At 46.3% G+C, this 18,691-nt stretch overlaps 1 protein-coding gene across 2 annotated transcripts in view; it reads right to left on the bottom strand.

Moving 5' to 3' along the window:
• Positions 1-18,691, bottom strand: part of LOC138511212 (long-chain-fatty-acid--CoA ligase ACSBG2-like) — a 791,265-nt gene that overhangs the window by 153,046 nt on the left and 619,528 nt on the right. For both annotated transcript variants that reach the window (XM_069626739.1, XM_069626740.1), the window contains 2 exons: positions 11,765-11,904; positions 10,720-10,966 (listed from right to left, as the gene is read on the bottom strand). In XM_069626739.1, coding sequence (XP_069482840.1) covers positions 10,720-10,966; positions 11,765-11,904 — 387 coding nt within the window. The remainder of the gene's footprint in view (positions 1-10,719; positions 10,967-11,764; positions 11,905-18,691) is intronic.

Here is an 18,691-nt window from a genome sequence, read left to right as displayed (position 1 = left end):
CGGAGGGACAGAAGAGGCTGTTCAGGCAGCAGAGTTCTTTGCTCCTATCCTCATTTCTGTAAAGAATAAATGTGTTATCCTTGCAAGATAGACTCTTTGCCTTGCTTCCCCAGAGGGGTGCATTTACTCTGGTGTGAGCGTGATTAGGGGTACCCGTATAATTAATGGGTACCCCTGTAAATTGGGCTACCCTTACACATTTCACAGTTTTGTTAAAATGGGGGACTGTACTCGGAAATGTGCGTGCTCGGCCTTGGGCACGATATCTGTGCATTAGGTCTGTTAGCTGTAGCATTATCTAGTGTGGAATAAAAAATTAAAACAAATCATTTTTTTCATTTTGCTGTTCTACTGTAGTAAAAACCGTTCCGCTTGAAATTCAAGGGCAAACTGACCGTTTTATAAGATACATCTACAACCTTCATAATAATTCAAACTGTGCTGCCAGGAAAATGTCCTCAGATGGTATCCAGTCATTCCATCGCATGACAATCCATCTAACACCAAACCATCAAATCTTTTCCATCAAAATACCATTCCATAGAATGGCCATTTTGTTGAATAAAATTTGATGGATCCATCGAAATGAAATGTTATGATTAGGGATTAGATTAGGGTTAGGGATGTGTTAGGTTATCTTAAGGGTTACATTAGGGTAAGGGTTAGGCTTGGGGGTTAGGGTTGGGACTAGGGTTAGATTAAGGGTTACATTAGGGTAAGGGTTAGGGTTGGGGCTAGGGTTAGATTAAGGCAGTGGTCTTCAAACTTTTTTGGCCAGGGCCCCCCTGAGCAAAATTTGGGCAGGTCGGGACCCCCCAGAAATGCCAAATGGACAGTATATATTGCGCGCCGTCACCTGCTCCCATCAAAGTCGCTGGGCTCCCTCATCCCACTCCTACCCAGTCGCTGGTCTCTCCCCACCCCATCACACACCCAGGGCTCTCCCCACTCTGCTCCCATCACTATCCCATGGTTCCCGCCCATTGTGCTCCCACCATAGTCCCTCGGTTCCCCCATCCCGTTCCCAACACAGTCTGAGGGCCAGTGGCGGCTGGTGAATCTTTTTTAAGTGGAGGGGCATTAAGGGGAGGTTCGGGGGGGTTTCCCCCTGTGAATTTTTTTTTAAATAATAGGTTAAAATGTTGCATTGTAGAGCATACTTTTAACAAAAAATGGGTAAATAGCCAAACAGTTTGCAATTGTTGCTGGGAGTCCAGGGGGCAGGCATTGATATTTTATTTCTATCGCGCTCGTACACAAGTGTTTCAGAGCGTGACAAGGCAAGGGAGGGGAACAGAGGAGAATAAAACAGCGATCTTACTAGGCCCAGTGACATTGAGAACGCGCAAGTGTGAGGGGAAAAGTGCATGGAAGGGGGGAGAAGTGGAAAGTGCGAAGCAGAGGAGAAACAGATAAATAACAATAAATAAATAATAAAGGCAACAAACAGTGGTAGTGCAGCCAGCAATTTGCAAGTGCTACGTTTAAGGCAGCAGACAGGGTAGGTCTGATAAGTGCAGGAAGAAAGATGGTTCTCCTCAAGTTTTAGAGTGGCAGGGCGCTGTTCCAGAGGGAGGCCCCAGCCGAAGACGGAGATCTACCCCCAGCTCGTTTCTTTGATAAACGACTGACCCTGAGGGAGTTGGAGGTAGAGGAGTGAAGAGCTCGAGAGGGGAGGTATTTGCGGAGGAATAGCTGAAGGTATTTTGGACCGAGGCCCCAGAAAGCCTTGTGGACAAGGCAGAGGGTTTTGAATGATAGATGTCCGGTAAAAAGATACCATCCCTGTCCCCTGGGCCCCACTGGTCCTAACACAATGAACATGATTATGTGTATATGCAAGGCGCTGCACATTCATACAGCAATCACTCTATCATTCACATGAGCATCCATCACCATACACTCACTCATAACGCATCCATACACATGTTTAAATAAAAACAATGAACATAAACGTACCTTCTGCATTGGCCTGTGTGTGGGTGCTGCTCCAGCTGCTCTGTCCGTATGTGCGAGGAGGCGCAGGAGCTCCCCCTCGGACATACAGACATGCAGTGCCCCAGCCAGCATTTCCAATGAGCTATGCAATGCTGGCGAAGCAAAACGCCCCAGCACTTGCATGGCTCAGTGAGCATGTGCGGCTGGGGAACTAAACTGAACTGTCAAAGGGAAACAGTGTTTCCCTTTGACAGTTCAGCCAGCCCAGGAGCACTCCATTAGCTGGATAAAGCAGCTGAGGGAGTGCTCACTGTTTCACTGGGCTGGCTCCTTAGCTCCTCCATAATGGGTGAGGGGCCACTATGCAGTTAGAAATGTTGACCATTGTTGCTGAATATATCACAATTTACTTACATTTTAACACAAAGCACCCCTTTGGGTACTATTGAAACAGTGGGCTTCATAACTACTCTGGCGGTAGCTGTGCCGGTAAAACCGGCACGGCTGCCACTGGAGTTGCATCCGGGTCTGGCACCCGCGAATGGGCAATTACTAGGTCATGCCGAGTTAGGCGGACATGATAAGTGCCCTTTCGAAGGTGCCGGTAGATCCCCATTCCCATTTGAGCCCCATATGGCTCAAATGGGAAGGGGGAGCTCGGATGCACCGGCACCGTTAATAACGGTGCTGGTGCATCCGACGAGTTGAGGTCAGACCTGGCGGGGGCTGTCAAGCACCCACGAGCACAACTCTTACTATGGCGGAACGGTAGCAACGGTGCCGGTAGCTTACCAGCACCGTTGTTACTGGTCCGCCATAGTAGTAATGAGGCCCAGTCTGTGACTAAAGGAATGAATATCCATTTACAACTGTGGGCCACTTTTTCATTGTTGCCTGAGACAGTTTCATGCTTCAGCCCGCCCATGTGGGCCACCCCTGCCCATTTCTTCCAATCTAAAAAACAAAAAAAAAAAAACAAAAAAAAAAATCTTTTTTCATGCTGAGCTCTCAGGGCCCCCCTGGGATGCACCCGCGGACCCCTAGGGGGTCGCGACCCACAGTTTGAATATCACTGGATTAAGGGTTACATTAGGGTTAGGGTTGGGGCTAGGGTTAGATTAAGGGTTACGTTAGGGTTAGGGCTAGGGTTAGGTTTGGGGGTTAATACACAGAAATATTTAAAAACGTTACAAGGTGCTGGCCAGTGCTGAAATTACAGCACTGGACAGCGCCATGTAACCTGTTAAAGTTACAAAAAAGCATGGAAATGATACTTTTTACAAGTAAAAGTGCAATTCCATCGAAACCAAATCTTTTACATGTGAAATATAGGTTGTCGATGCGTTGGTATGCAATGGTTTGGATTCGCTCTGACAGACACTCCCTTCTCATTTACCACTTACAGCTCATTCACTTTTATGTACCCCTCGCTGTCTGTTAGGAGGTTTTGTGCACAATCCTCTTCTGAGGGCTGTTTAATCAACTAACCGAATGGTAGACCATTGACACCCAAAAGGAAAGACCAGACTCTCCAATGGTAGCTGTCGCAGAGCAGTCAGACTTAAATTCAGGAACATGGAAGCCTGGCAGCGAGGTACAATTAAGCCCAGCAGCCACTACAAAAGAATACCCCACACTGGCATACTGACAAAATGTACACTTTTATTACAAGGTTGAACATATATTTATTTACGAGTTGAAAATGGGTACTCTGTTGAAGCATGACACACAATACAGCATAGTGTAGTTATAGAAAAACAGCAAATAGTCAGTTAAGACCGAACACACTCTTGACCCTAAATGCAAGCCCCATACCTCATGGTTGACACAAAGCCTCATTACGGGTTAGGCGAAAATCCGATGGTAAATTCTCCAAAAAATAGCCATGTGGAATCACTGTTAACGCCACTTGGTCAACATTTCCGCCTGATTACAAGTGGTGGTGTAATTCCCCATTTATTTTGGGTCAATTGGACCCAATGGGGCTTTTTCTGTGAAATTTACTGCAGCGGAATTACCGCTGTAGTAATTCTGACAATTCTCACGATTTGTCATCGTTGAGTGGGAAGATTTACCTACAGTGTTTTGCTGGAGGTAAATTCTCCACTCGAAACCAAAACTCATAATTTAGCATAGTGGTGAAATTGGCAGTAACTCAGTTACTGCCAATTTGACCACTTGCCGCCTAACTCGTAATGAGGCCACAGACTTTAAGAGGTGAATTCAAAGTAAATCCCATGACAATAAAAGCATACATTATCATCAGGCTCTGACTGGCCCATAGGACAATAGGCACATGGCCAAACCCAAAATGCATAATGCTGGTGTGGGCCTGTTTTTTGGGTCAAAGTGGGGCACTTCTTTGGCCAATGTGGGCCAGTTTGATGAGTTACTTCACTATGCGCCTAGTAGTTTTGACGAGTGTTTCTGAATAAATATTCTTTAAAATTCACAATTTACATCACATTTTAAAACAGTGTCGCAAAAGGAATGAATTGCATTTGCAACTGTGGGCCCCTTTTTCATTGGTGCCCGAGACAATGTAATGGCCCGGTCTGACACTGTATGTAGGGCCCAATATGCCACACAGATCTTAGTTACAGCATTCGTACTACACTCTAGGTAAAGGTATTAGACATAATACAGATGCGTACAGCACAGTGGTAGATGTAGAGAACATGGTTACACAATTTCCTATGACGTCAGTAGGGCTACCAAAGTCCAGGATATCCTTAAGGCTCACAGGACCTAAGCCTGAGGCCATATTACACTCAAAGAAAGGACACAATAGTAGCACACAGTGATACAATGTATGTCCAGAGGTAGGAGTGTAACACATAAAATCTCTAGTAAACCAGAGTAATTGCTAAAAATTCAAGGCTTGGTGAAGCACTCGAGGGACCCTATGGGGGGGCGAAATATGTCACTGTTCAGGTATGTAGCCTTGAATGTCATTTGTAGGAGTTCTGTATCTGTAAAAAGCGTTCCATGGGAACAAAAAGACAATTTCTATATTTCTATAGTCATACCTGCGGTTTTGGTAACAAGCCAGGTAAGTCCCAGTACCAGCCCACAAGTAATCAGCCCAGTGGAGACGTGATAGAGGGCTGGGTTTGATGCCCAGCAGCCCCAAGAGAAAAGAAGTAGAGCATGAGTGCAAGGCAACAGAGAACCATAATTGAAGGGGACCTGCAGAACATGGGGATCCCTGAGGATATCTTGAATAACCCACCAACCTAGGGCCCAGAGGTAGGTACTTGTGGAGTTGGTTCCTGAAAAAACAGTTCTATTGAAGCAAAAACAATCCGATAAGTACCGATCTTCTTTTACAGGGCGAGATGAAGGATCGGTCCAGAGGCAGCAACAATCCTGATTGCCCACAATAAGAACAACTGACCTTCTCAGCATGGAACCCACATCCCGAAGAGAAAGCAACCATAAAATTGGCTTCTGGAGACTGGCAAAATCTGTGCAACACAGGTTCCGATGGCTCGGCAGGCAAACGGGAGCAGCACTCCAGCAAAAATGGTCCCTGCAGCAGCACTATGGTGGAGGTGATCCAGGATGGCCCAGAGATGCATATGAGGCCATGTATTTGGGTCCCAACAACCTTCACAGTGGCAGCAGCTTCCAGCTCTAAGGCCTGGAGACTCTATCTGTAAACAGCAAGACGTAGCAGTAAAATGGCCCGACAACAGTCCCAGGAGGGAAGGTTCTGCCCGAGCAGATGAGAACCACCAGTGGGAGGACAAAGAAGACTGAGATGGGACATCAGCAGCTGAAAGCCCACACCAGCGCTTAGCTGAGGAACCATTGCCAATCCAGGATGGCCAAACCGGGTCCTAAATTGCAGCAATTGGCCAAAGAGTGATACATCTTCCAGCAGTTAAGCGGACCTGATCATCCTACAAAAATCCACCAGAAGGCAGTGTAGGATCAGGGTTTCTTCTATGTATATATAATATATACCCACACTAACGGTGGCTGGCAAGCAGGCCCATCTATCACACTAGAGTATTAAAAAAAAGGTTTGGGTGGTCAGCTAACCAGGTTGCCACAAAAACTACCAACCTCCCAGGACATTCCCCATATGAAGTATTATGGGTAGCCAGGGCCAGGAATTTGTCAATACCTGTTAATAAGCAAAGAAATGCTTCTACCTCCTGCTGAACTACCTCTCCTTCCCACACAGAAGCCTCGCAATCATCTCCATAGTATTATCAAGAATTGACTACACAAGCAGCCTCTACCTTGGAATGCCAGAACGGCTCACAAAAAACACTCCTACACATCCAAAATACTGCAGCAAGGATAGTTCTGAGACTAAACAGAAGAAATCAAATCACAGCAGCCTTGAGAAGCCTACACTGGCTCCTAGTAAAACAACACATTAACTTCAAAGCCCTCTGCATCGCCCACTGCACCAACAAGAAGCTGAATTCCTCCAGGCCAAGATCAACCGCTAGCAACCACGAAAAAACCTAAGATCAAGGAACGACCTCCACATTGAGAAACACTACAAAAAAGGAAATCCGGAGGAGCTGCATTTTCCTGATTAATAGCCAATACAAGGAACACAATCCGAAAGGAGATGAGAACAGAAGATCACCTTACCTTAAGAAATGACTGAAAACCTGGCTATAGAACTCACCGAGATTAGCATAAAAACGGGTACCTTCCACAATATCACTGAGGATCCAAGACAATCAAGGGACAGTACGGATCCTGAAACCAACAATGGAAAAAAACACACTGTACTAACCACTAACCACTCCTGCTCCTCGTTCAGCATACCCACACAGCTCTACCACACACAACACACCACTCACACATCCGCCAAAAGAACAAATTGCGGTAAACAAACAACCCAGACACTGGACGTTACCCCTCAGGACACAATAACCCCAGTGCGCACAATCCAAACACACTCAGAAAGCCGACGCACACTGGGGCCAGTTTCTCCTGGTTCTACAAGCACCAAAAAACAAGCACAGCCTTTATCCTATCCATGTTCCCTCACTAATCTACCCAACCCACCTGGAGACCATGCAAATGGTAGCGGTGGCCAGTATAAATCAACATAATATAACGTTCAAACCACTTTAGAGGGTGCTATAATGTGCTCAGAAGGAGCCCATGTGTGCACAACTGTCATGTTAAGCCTGCTTAGTGGTTTCCCTGAACAATGAGACATCCCCAAAAAAATGCCACCATAAAGGTACATTGGACTACTAATGCAGTAAATCAGCCTGCACCTTTGTTGAAGGCAAAGGTAAATAGCAGCTTCCACTAGCCAAGACCCTAAAATGAATGTACTGTGTGTAAGGGTGCAGAAGAAAGAGTCTTGACACAGTTGTGGTAACGTGGTGAGCATAGACTTTTCTTTTGCTGTTGTAAATAAAAGGAAAGCCCCGTCTTGCCCTTTTCTATATAAATACTAAGGACCCAGTCAGGATGTCCATAAAGTAAAATGTCCACTGTCCTGTGTCTAAACCTATTTCTGTCCCTTACACTTTCAACTAACAAATGAAAACTGGATGTCCTATTAATCCAGAAGGATGCCCCTTGCATTCTGGATGCAGACTCCAAGGCACCGTTCATGTGAAAGAAAATGTAGTCAAGTGTTCACTGCTTGAATGTTCAAACCAACAAAAAAAGAAAACAGTTCCTCTCTCCTGGGAGGAACCTCTTCCTTGGTTCTTGCTTCCACTTGTAGGCAAAACATAATTGTTCCCTCTCCTGGAGTAAATCTCTTTTTAACAAAAACAAACACGCAGTTCCTCCATCTCCTGGAAGGGATGTTTCTTAAATCACTTCAACCATGAAACACAAGTCACAGATCCCTCTATCCTGGGAGGACCCTCTTCCTTGGTGGTCGGTTCCACTTATAAACAAAACACAGTTCTCCAAACCTTCTGGAGGAATCCTCTTCCTCTGTCTGTGAAACCAAAATGAACCATTCCAGTTCTTTATCAGGCCTGGTTCATTTACCTGCCAGATATGACCATAGACTTTCCCAATGTTGTATCGTCTAGTTCATTAACCTGCCAGACTTGGTTTCACAACTTTAAGTTCCCAAAGGGTGTTTTGCTTTTTTTCCGGTTTCATGTTTCATCTTTTTTCCCTTCTCAGGGTCTCCCTGACTGCTTCTGTGTTCCAGCCCACTGGTTGTAGGTTTCTTAGCACTAATGCAAGTCCTTGACCCTTATATAGTTTACTGATGGGCCTTCCCAGCTTTCAAATGGGCCCAGTCCCTGTTCTTCTGCCTTTGCAGGATTCCTGTCCCTACTTTACCTATTGTCTACTTGGACAGAGCTGGTATACTCTCCTGCCAGGTGTTATCCCACATAGATTTATTCACAAGGTGCGGGTCAGCGTGTATGATTCTTCTGTTATCCCCTTGTGCTCTTTGGGATGTGTTTATCTGGTTTACAAATTTCGTCTCAAGTTGTTAAATTCCTCTTTTATTCCCTTGTGCTCTTCTGAATATATTCACAAGACTTTTCATTGTATTCAGCTCCCTCAATGCCCCAACAACCGGTCCGACTCTTTGAGAAGTCTTGGGGCATTCTCTGGTCTCTTCAGGAGGTGGAGCAGAGCTTCTCTGTTGCTGCTGCACTCAGCATTCTCTATCTCAAGGCTCTGCAGCTCCAGGCTGTTCCTCACGTTGACAGCTGCTAGCAGCTTCGTTTGATTTCGACAGTCTGGCTTCCTTTCTCTCTGCCACCCACTAGGTTCACCTCGCTAGAACCTCTCAGAGTGTCACGCTTCTCTGTGTCATGGTTTCCAACCTTCAGGCCCCCTAGCACGGAACAAGCGTCTTGTTCCTTGCTCCACCACGGCTGGTTCAACGGAGCATAGAGTCCTTCTTCCCTTTTTATGATTGAGGTTGCCTCTTGATAACTGTACCGCGTCTGTTGGTTCTGCAGTGTACTTTTGCCTCCTTGTTCCCTATTCTTCATTACAGTGGTATTTAAGGTGAGGTAAGTCTCCCTCTTCCTCGTCCCAGTATTGTCATGGAGACTTTCTACTCTACTATAACCTATAGAGGTATGGGGGACCAGAGGGATCTGAGTGGGGGATAAGGAGAGTGGGGGTACCAAAAGGGTAAGTGAATACCACGTTCTCCCAGGGCCATCGTCAATGGTTTCATGAAGGATTTCTCTCCCCATGGGATCCACCCGCTGAGTATCACCCCTAGGGAGACTGTTAGGCAGCGTCCTCACCTCCCTGGCCTCATGGAAGCAGTGACAATACCCTGAGATTCGTCACAGGTGATAAAATCACAGTAGGGCCAAAATTAGGGTCTTAGAAAGTACCACTGTTATAAGATCCATACGGCCTAGAAATTACGCTATAGGCTCAGGGACTTCAAAAAGTTACTCCAAAACCAAATTAAATCAGAGAAGCTAAAAAATAAAAGGGGGGGAAGCAAAACGAGTAGAGGCCCAATAGAATTAGATGGCAGAACCCCCAAAAATGAAATACTGACCTTACACACTATCCCTTTCTTTCTGACATACACACACATTTGGAGTTATGTCTCCCTGCAATTTCTATCTCCCTCTTTGTCTTGTTCTAGCATTTTGTATGTGCATTTGGTTCGACTAGATGTAGTTGAGGAAAGGATGTGTTGTTGCATGATATTGTCAGATAGGGATTACAATGTGTACTGCAATAAAATGCACACAGGCTAATTTGTCTCTGGAGGATAGCTCATGGGCAATGTGCTCGCCTTGGAAGCAAGAAGACACAGAGCACCACAGGTTCGATCCCCGGGTCCGCACTTAGAACCCTCTGGGTATTAAGCGCGTTATAACCTATCATATCATAACTGCGGCTACTGTAGTCTCCTATTTTGATGTTGTTGCCCAGAAGCACACACCAGCTGTCCCTGAAGGTACTTTACCCATAGACTCTAGGCAGGAAAACAATCATCACTGCTATATAAAGGCATTGCAGTGCAGGCGTGTGATCTTTAGGCAAACACTATATTTTTTTCCAATTTTGGCGGTAATTCTGCAGTTTCGCTTTGCAATTACTGCAAACTCTATTTCCATTAGAACCACTCGGTCTTACACATTTACTGCTGGATCCTGCGCGGAGGTATGAACGAATTAAACTATAATTTACTGTTGATTTGCTGTGAGCAACTTTCTGGAAGAAAATCCTCCATTTCAAGGTTAAACTCTGAATTTGGCGGTGCAGTAAAAATAGAAAATAGAAGTAATTCTGTTACCAGTCAAAAATGTAGTGACAACATAACCAGACTTGAATGATCCTGTATTTTTACCACCTTTACACAGGTGCATGACCTCTAGCTTTTGTTATCCCAGAATATGCAACACTAATTCCAGGCTTTATCCTCTCCTCCCTGAACAACGTGCAGCTGCACCCACCCTTTACCTTTGCTGAGGCTAGAACAAGAAAGAGAAGAACGCCAGGCTGCGGCTACGAGTTCCAAATCCCTCTAGGGCTAATTGGGCCTCTCATACTCACAGGGCCAGGTGACATGAGACATTGTGTTGGCTAATGGCCAAAGGCAGCACAACTACGGTACAGCAACCTAGTGGTTTACTTATGAGCCTACCCCAGGGCCTTAGCACCAGGAAACTACTTGTGTGGTTGTCATGTGCTCTATAAATGTAAATAAACTAAAGGGGAAATGCAAATTGCCCTAATCCAAATGCACACTGGCCATTATTTGTCCCGCTATCACCATTCACAATGTTCCTCCAGACCCGAATCTCAGAGCCCAAAGAAGCCCCCGCTTCTACTTACCTAACTCCCCTCCAGCGATGGAGAAATCCTTGCCCAGGATTGCCCATTTTTGTACCTTCTGGGCGTTAGATAGGGCCTTCTGGTTAACCCGGTCCATCGCCTCCTGGATCACCTCATAGATGGCTGGGTCCTTGGTGCCTATCACCTCTGACACTCTGGTGGCGCTGCTACCCAGCTGCTGGCAGAACTGGATCGCCTCTGCGGTCAGGTCGTCCTGGGGTTCCCCTGTGTCTACATCTACAGTGCACTGAAAGAAAATAAAGAGAAAAGTCAATGCATAATGCCAGACCGGCCCCTAGACAAGTTACAATAGAAGAAAGATGGGGGACATTTAATGAAATGCATGGATAAGGTGTAGGTTGGGGTATTGTAAGTACTATTGGAGAATTGGTCGTTGGGTAGAGGGGAGGGGGATGGGTGTTCTGTCTTGTGAAGTTCTGTTGTTTGCGGTGTCTTGCTATGGGGGCTCAATGGTGGGTTTTGTTTATACTTATGACTTATATAGATAATATATGATAGGATGATATGTGTATATTAACTTGATTTTTGTACTCACTTATGTAATGATTATGATGTTTATGGAATAAAACTAAATTAAGAGGAAAAGAAAGAATAGAAGAATGGACGTCTCAAAGATACTAAGACAATATACAAAATAGACAGACAAATTAAAGATACATATTTCTTAATCGATGACTTTCCAGGTAGCTGGGAGGGGGGCGAGCTTATGGTGCACAGAGTGCAGTGCACATGCAAAGGCTTTGGGAGCCAGCACATAGCTGTAAACCTAATGGCAGGCAATACAATCAGAGCTTCAATAGGTTGTATGACTCATGTCTCTATAAGGAGGTAGGAATTATGCACTTGAAATGTCGGCAAGCCTTCCCTTGCCCTAATGTACTTTAAGAGCCATCAGGCAGTGTGTATTCCACCTGATTTCCCTACAGGCCAGGCTGTTCTTACACAGAATGGATCTAAGCACAGAACCTGCCCCATGGAAGCCCAGACTAAACCTTTGTCAGCATTTCAGCCCTTCCATTCTCACCTTCAAAGTGAGCAGCATGGACAGGAACTTCCTCTGGTCTCCAACCAGCATTGCATTACTGATAATGGGCAACTCCTCCTTCAACGCGTCCTCAATTGGGACAGGTGGAACGTTCTCCCCGCCCGCTGTGATGACTAGCTCTGCAGATAAGAGGTCACGCGGTGAGGTTACTGTTCAAGCAGAGTCTGATGTGCAGAGGAAAATTCATATTTGAAAGTTTGCTCGTCAAATCCCACCTCCCTTCCCACCACACAAAGATGTGTAACACAGAATTGAAAGAGCCAGCAGTTGTGGATGTAGTGATCCTCAATTAGGAATCCCCATAAAGAGAATGTTCGATTATCACACACTCAAGTATCATTACACATAATGCATAACAGCTGCCACACCCTGACGAGGTGAGCAAGCCTGGGAACAGGTAATTGATCCATATCTTTTTATCTTGCAAAGACATCTGTATGCATTTGCATTGTTGTAGAAGCACCTTTACATGCATATCTTCTTTAAATATTTAAAATGGTGGACATGCAACCCTTCATCCCTATCTTATTTTACCATGCACTTACCCCTTTTTCCAATCTATTTTCCTTGTTCCCTGAAAAAAGTACAACTGCTGTGATGCTTTTACACCAATGGAAGAACATGCACACACGTCCTAGGGTAAATCACATCTGTGATCATAAAACATCTTTGAGGGATGCCTTTCTTTAACAGACAAGATTTGGCTAAAAATAGAGTACTTTCATGTGCTCTTTGCCTCAAGCTGATACCCATCATCACGGTGGCCACATGCCACACATTATTTCCTTTCCCCCCCCTCATCGGTGGCCTAATAGAAAAAGAAATGCACATGGTGACTCTCTCTGTAGTGAGGCACTACACACAAGTCACAATACCCATGCGCCAGTCTCTCGAGAATGGTTCTGGCTCTCTCTAGCCAACTCTTACAAATACTGTCCTGGCTCTCCCTCACAGAAATGTTGATCCCTTAGACATTGGTCTCGAGAAAAGCCACTCTGTGAAAAATTGCCCTGCTCTAGATAATCTGGCCTATGATAAATGTAAGGCCATTTTCTCTGATCAAAATCTATATACGTGTTAGAATAATATGCTGTAATTATATGTGGTGTGTTTGGTTAACCTCTCTTAATCTTTCTCAGACTCAAATATGTTTTCTTTGTTTCAGTCAGCCATTGCAATTTCTAATAGTGGTCATCCTCCACCTCAAATACAGGCATTATATGTGCATTTATGGACATAAGTTATTGGACTCTGCATCTCTGTTGCTCATTTCTTGGACAGCAATGACTTTAGATTGCTTTTCATGAATTAAAGATGCCAAACATTTGTGGCAATGTGTTGAGTGCGTGTTTCATACATAATATTTCCAGCTGTGCTAAAAATCAGCTTGCACAAAAGGGTTTGGCGGGCAGCTCATCATTTTACGAGCTAAATTGGAACAACCAAAACAGCTTCTTTTCTTTTGAACAATTGAATGGATCATTGTGAAATGGTGAAACATCTTCCCTGTGATAGTTGTCAACAGTGCGCTGTATAGAGCGCTCCCTGGACACAACCATAGTGACGGCCGGTGGGAACATGAGTAACTTGTCCCAACAGGTTTTCTTAACTGGTACCGTTTATTGTGTCTTCTGTGGAATATTTTCTAACATGCATGTTGTATCTAAGCTGGTAGTCCTACTAGTTGACTGGTTATGTTGGGTGGAAGTGGTGGTTGGCTACTGGTGAGCTGATCTCAATCCTCTACCAAAACCTCTGTCTTTGAGTACTGCAGAAATAAGCATGTTTTTTATAAGATAAACCCTCCACTTTGGTAGCGGTGTCATTTGTCAAGTGGGGTTACTTGTTTACAATGTTGTTATGCTCACCTGGTCTCTGAGGAGGTGTTGGGGCACGGTTGCAGCCCTCCCGGGGGTGAAGTTTCTCGGGTCCGACTTCGCCCTCTGCGCTTATGTGGTGACTGGTGGTAATAGGTGATGCTGCTCGGGACTGCTCCTGCGTGGAGAATAGGGGGCATGAGTATGCCAGCTTGTGCGTCTGATCCCTGTCACACTCACTTGGTCTCCACAGGGGCATGCTTGTGTCCGCAGGATGATGTCTGCACTGGTGTTGCTCTGCTTAAATGAGGGTGCTAGCTTGTGTCTTCCCTTCGTTCTTGCCTCAGGAGAAGTTCGCCTGCAAGTCGAAACAAGATATTAGCCTACTGAATGGAGCTGGTTTTGGTTTTCACCTCCTTCCGATTTTCCTTCTCTTCCTCTGGCTCACCTTGGTTTTTTAATGGGTGAGCTCTCCGTCCTGCACACTCTGGCAGGGGCGCGGTTGCACTGTGGTTCCAGGATCAAGTTACTTCACTGATCTGATGGAGGTTGCTGAAGTGGAAGGACCGAAGTAAGCAGGTAAGTCTCTATTCCAATAACTCCTTGGAAAAGCTGGTTTAAGTCTTTCTGCTCAAGGTATCTAATGTACGTTCTTGTCTTTCAGGTGCAGCATTAAGTGGTTTTCGGATGATGGAATGACTCTTCTGACAAGGATGAGCAAGATTTCTGCCGGTAAGTATAGCACTATGCGACACGCGCTAATTGTTCGCTTTATTTAGCTTTCCTTTGCTGTGCGTGACTAATCTGCTTTGTCTTTTCTGTTCGGCAGGTGCAGCGCAATTCCAGGAAGAAGATGGAAGAACCGTTTGATGGTGTCGAGTGGCGGCGCGATGCAGAATGATGGAGAACTGCTTGATGGAGTTCCTGGAGGAGGCCTATTCAGGTGAGTAGTTACCCGAGAGGGTACCTTCTGTTCAGGTTCTTCTACAGATGCGGCGGTCCGTGGGTAAGAAGAAGGCGAGGTCAGGATGTTCTGCAGGTAAGGCCTTCAATGCGTGAATAACTCCTGCCTGTTCTTCTCTTTTCACAGGTGCCGATGGATAGAAGACTCTGGACAGGCGTGGCAGAAGGGAAGCAAGAGCTGAACTGACACGGTGAGCGTTACGCTGCAGGAGTGCAGAATAACACGAAGCGTGTTCAGTTTGCAGGGTGCGGTTTAAATAGCCTTGCAAGTAGTTCCAGGAAAATAGTCCCCTTAACTGTATCCTGCCTCAGGTAAAATAGTCCCAAGCCACACCCTGTACTGAATGGCTTAGCATCTCAGAGCCAAGTATATGGACCATATGTTTAACACCTACCATGAGCCTGGCACCAGCGGCGCCAGGACTGAGTCCAGGTAAGCCTAGCTGGGGCCTGAGAAGCCTGAGGCAGGGATGGGCTCGCCAGTTTCAGGGTTTTGGGAGCATGCACCATGACAATCCCCTTCCAGAGCCCTTCTCCCAAACCGTGGTAGCCGTGGGATGCCCTGTCCCTGGAAAGCTCACCTGTTGATTAGTTTTGTCGAGCACTCCGTCCTGCTGCTTCTGGCAGGGGCGCTTGTATGATCTGGACCGAGTTCCTTCACTGGTCCCTGGCATGTGGTAGTCCAGTCCTGCTGCGACTAAGCCACTATACTTCAGGTAAGTGTTCCTGTTTGCCTTTGTCTTGCCTCGTCTGTTTTTGTTGCATTGTAAAGTTCGCTGTCTTGTATTGCTGTCCGTCCACTTTTGATGTTTGCTCTTCTGCTTTCTTCCCTTGCAGGTGATGTTGCCGGCCCGGCAGAAGCTGGGGAGCTTGAGGCGGCAGCCGGAGAGAACGAGGAACAAAGCTTCAGCGGTACAGTAGCTGTTAACTAGGGGGCGCGCAGGGTTCAAGTGCGGCGCGGCTCTGGGACGGATGTTATAACCTTGTCTTTCTTCTTCTTCACAGGGTCCGAGTTCGGGGATGTAGAGCGTGGTGCTGCAGCGTCGGGATCAAGATCACTGGATGTCAGGAGATGAGTGTGCAGATGAAGCGATGAAGTACCGGTTTCCTGGAGGTGAGTATGCAGGAGAACGTCTGGTAAAGGTAAGTAAACTGGTCCAAGCTGCCGTGAGCGTAACGTTGCACGTGAGTGCACAGTAACGCGAAGCACCAGCCTTAAGGATGGAGCAGCTTATATAGCTGAGCTTCTGAAGCCACGCCCACCAGGTTCTGCCTTCCTGCCACACCCTGCCACACCCGATGAGTCAGCACATGAAGAGCAGGCCTAGGGAGCCAGACCCGAGGAGTCAGCACATGAAGACCAGGCCTTGGGAGCCAGACCCGATGAGTCAGCACATGAGGATGTTCTCTGGAATAAAGGCTTTCAGAAGCTCCTGGAAAGTTCTTGTAAAACAAAAGCACTCCTGCACTGAAATAAAGTAAAAGCACTCCTGTACTGAAATAAAGTGTTCCTGCTCACATCTCTATATATGAGCCTGGCGCCAAAGGCGCCAGGACTGAGTCCAGCTAGGGTCCCTGTGTTTATGGGTCCCAAAGGGACATAAGTGAGTCAAGTGACCCATTGCCCCCATCACTAGATGGTGTGGGTTTTGTGTTCTGGGGCCTGTGGCAATGACAAGTGTGCTGTATTCTGTGTCTATCAGTTTGTAAATTGCTTTCAATTTTGACACAGCTTAAACATTTGGTCATCATGGGGTATGCTGCAAACACTTTCTTTGCTTTGACAGTCATGACACTGTGTCTCAACTTGTTGCACAAAATGATGTATTAGTGGTATATCTTCACTCAGTGTGGCATGAGTGACAAATCCCTTGATGTTATTTCTCCCCAGGTCAGGGAGGTGAGGCCGCTACCCAAAAGTGCCCCTGGGAGTGGTACCCAGTAGGAGGATCCCATGGGAGGGGACCCCCCTCTGTGGGAGAGGTGAGGACTATCAAGGGAGAAAAGGTATGTTAACCACCATGCTGCCAGGCATTTCTCACCCAACAACATGGATAGGGCCCCACCCTCTCTGTTTCATCTTTCTTCTGCTAGTTACCACATACATAGCAGCCCTGTATCAGGTAGACAATACTGTGATGAGGAAGAGTAAGGGAAGAACGAGTATGGATGACTCCAATGTACTGACACGAGGAAGAGCAGGGCAATGAAGAGTCTGATGCAGAACCAAGACAAACATGCTAGCTGTCCGAGACTCGAGAGTCAATTTGCCATAAACACTGACAAAGGATTCTCCTCAGTGTCAGTCCTGCCCCAGAGGAGCATTGAGCTGGGAAGCGAAGCCGCGCAGAGAGGACGCGCTACAGACTCGAACGTGGGAAGGGGGTTCCGAGAAGTCAGAGAAGAGCCAAGACTTACCGGAAAGCTGGGGAACCCGACGTCCGGTGGCAGGCAGCCATCCCAGTGGTCCAGGTGGGACTCGACGTGCAGAGAGAAACCAGAGTGGCGTAGCTGCCAGAAGCCCAGAGCAGACCGCAAGAGTCCAGGGGAAGCTGGAGATGTTTACCGGTGTTGCAGAGGACCGGAATCCTTACAGACCAAGTTGGAAGGTACGTGGAGGGGGACCGGGAAGGCAATGTGAGACACTAGAGGCTGGCTATGGTTGGGAGGAAGTGCAGAACCTTCTCCCTCGTCCCAGTGGGACCAAGCAGAGAGAGATCAAATAAGGACATATTGGGTGAGAGAACACCCCAGAGAGACTGAAAAAGAGACTTGGCGGGATAGTGAACCAGGCATGATCGAAAGACACTATAAACCTAAGAAGGGGGTCTGGGACCCGAATACTGAGAAGCTGAGAGAGGTGTGCATGCGAAGTAACACCTGGCAGGATAGTGAACCAGGCTTAAATAAAAGACATTACAAAGCTGAGAAGGAGCTCTGGGACCTACATAACGAGACGAGAAGACAAGGAGTGAGAAGGGTATCTTGTCATTATTTCCTCTCTTCGCTCTCTTTCCTGCAGCTTTGGGGCCTGATTTGGGGTTTATTCCCTATTAAACAGCCCTTTCAAAGACAATGCTGTGGTGATTTGGTAGTGCTAAATGCTTATTTTCCATGTCACTTCCCTTGCGGATCCATTGCAGGTTTTTGGCAGCCACTATGCTGCTTTAATCAAAAGACTATGCTTCTCAGACTACCTGGTCCACTGCTTCATCTCCACCCTTGGAGGGCAAGCAGCACCTGCGGCTGACAGGTGAAGCAAGCAGCACACCTGAGGTGTGTGCTCATTAGCCAGCTTTAGAAACCTCAGTTTGCTTCAGTCCAGCGCTATTCATTGATGCTGTTTTCCTGTTTGTGACTGGTCCCTTGCTCCTGGTTCTTAGCTAGGTCTAGTTGCTTATTTCCTGTTACCTTTCCCCTACATTTCAAATTTAGGGTGCTTATTAGAGTTCTCTGCTTCCTGGATTCCATTTCTGTCGTCTGCTGTTTTGCAGTCAGCTCTTCCCTGTGCTTTCTTTTTTCTGTGCAGTCCAATTTGTCTGTGCTCTTTAATCCTTTGACTTTGCTTTTTTCTGCATTGCAACCTTGATCCGTAGACTCCCCTCATTTATAGATTTTCCATTTTGTTCCATTTTATTCCTTGGGTGGGTAGGTGGAGGGTTGATTTTGCACTTGTAATTTCATTTTCCCTGTTCCTGTTACTTTACTTTATCTTGGAGTCTGTTCCTTGTTTTCCCTTGCACTTTTCCCTTTTTTTCCCTATTTATTGTTAGGTGTGGTGTATTGTTGTAGCCAGCTCCTATATGAATGCCTATGCTTCCCTCAATATTCTGTAATCACTATTCCTACTTGTCCCTTGTCAGGAGTCTTATGTATTAAGTTTTCCTCCCGTTGCCGTGATAGCCTTTCTGGGTCCCTGTTTAATCAACAGGCTTTCTGGGTTTCGCTGACATTTCAGGTGGTATTTCCTATCCTTGTGAGTATTGTCTTTAAGTTACCTTATACAATACCATCAGGGTGTTAGCTCACAGATCCTGTCATTGCTTGTTATGTTATGTTTGTTATGTTAGTGAAATTTATAGAGCGCCCGGTCACCCGGGAGTATCTTGGTGCGAGAGAGGACTGA

This window comes from Ambystoma mexicanum, chromosome 6p (assembly GCF_040938575.1).
Source record: "Ambystoma mexicanum isolate Mex_15411 chromosome 6p, UKY_AmexF1_1, whole genome shotgun sequence".
Taxonomy (NCBI): domain Eukaryota; kingdom Metazoa; phylum Chordata; class Amphibia; order Caudata; family Ambystomatidae; genus Ambystoma; species Ambystoma mexicanum.
Note: the sequence above shows the minus strand (reverse complement) of the source record. Positions and strands in the feature narration are given on the sequence as shown.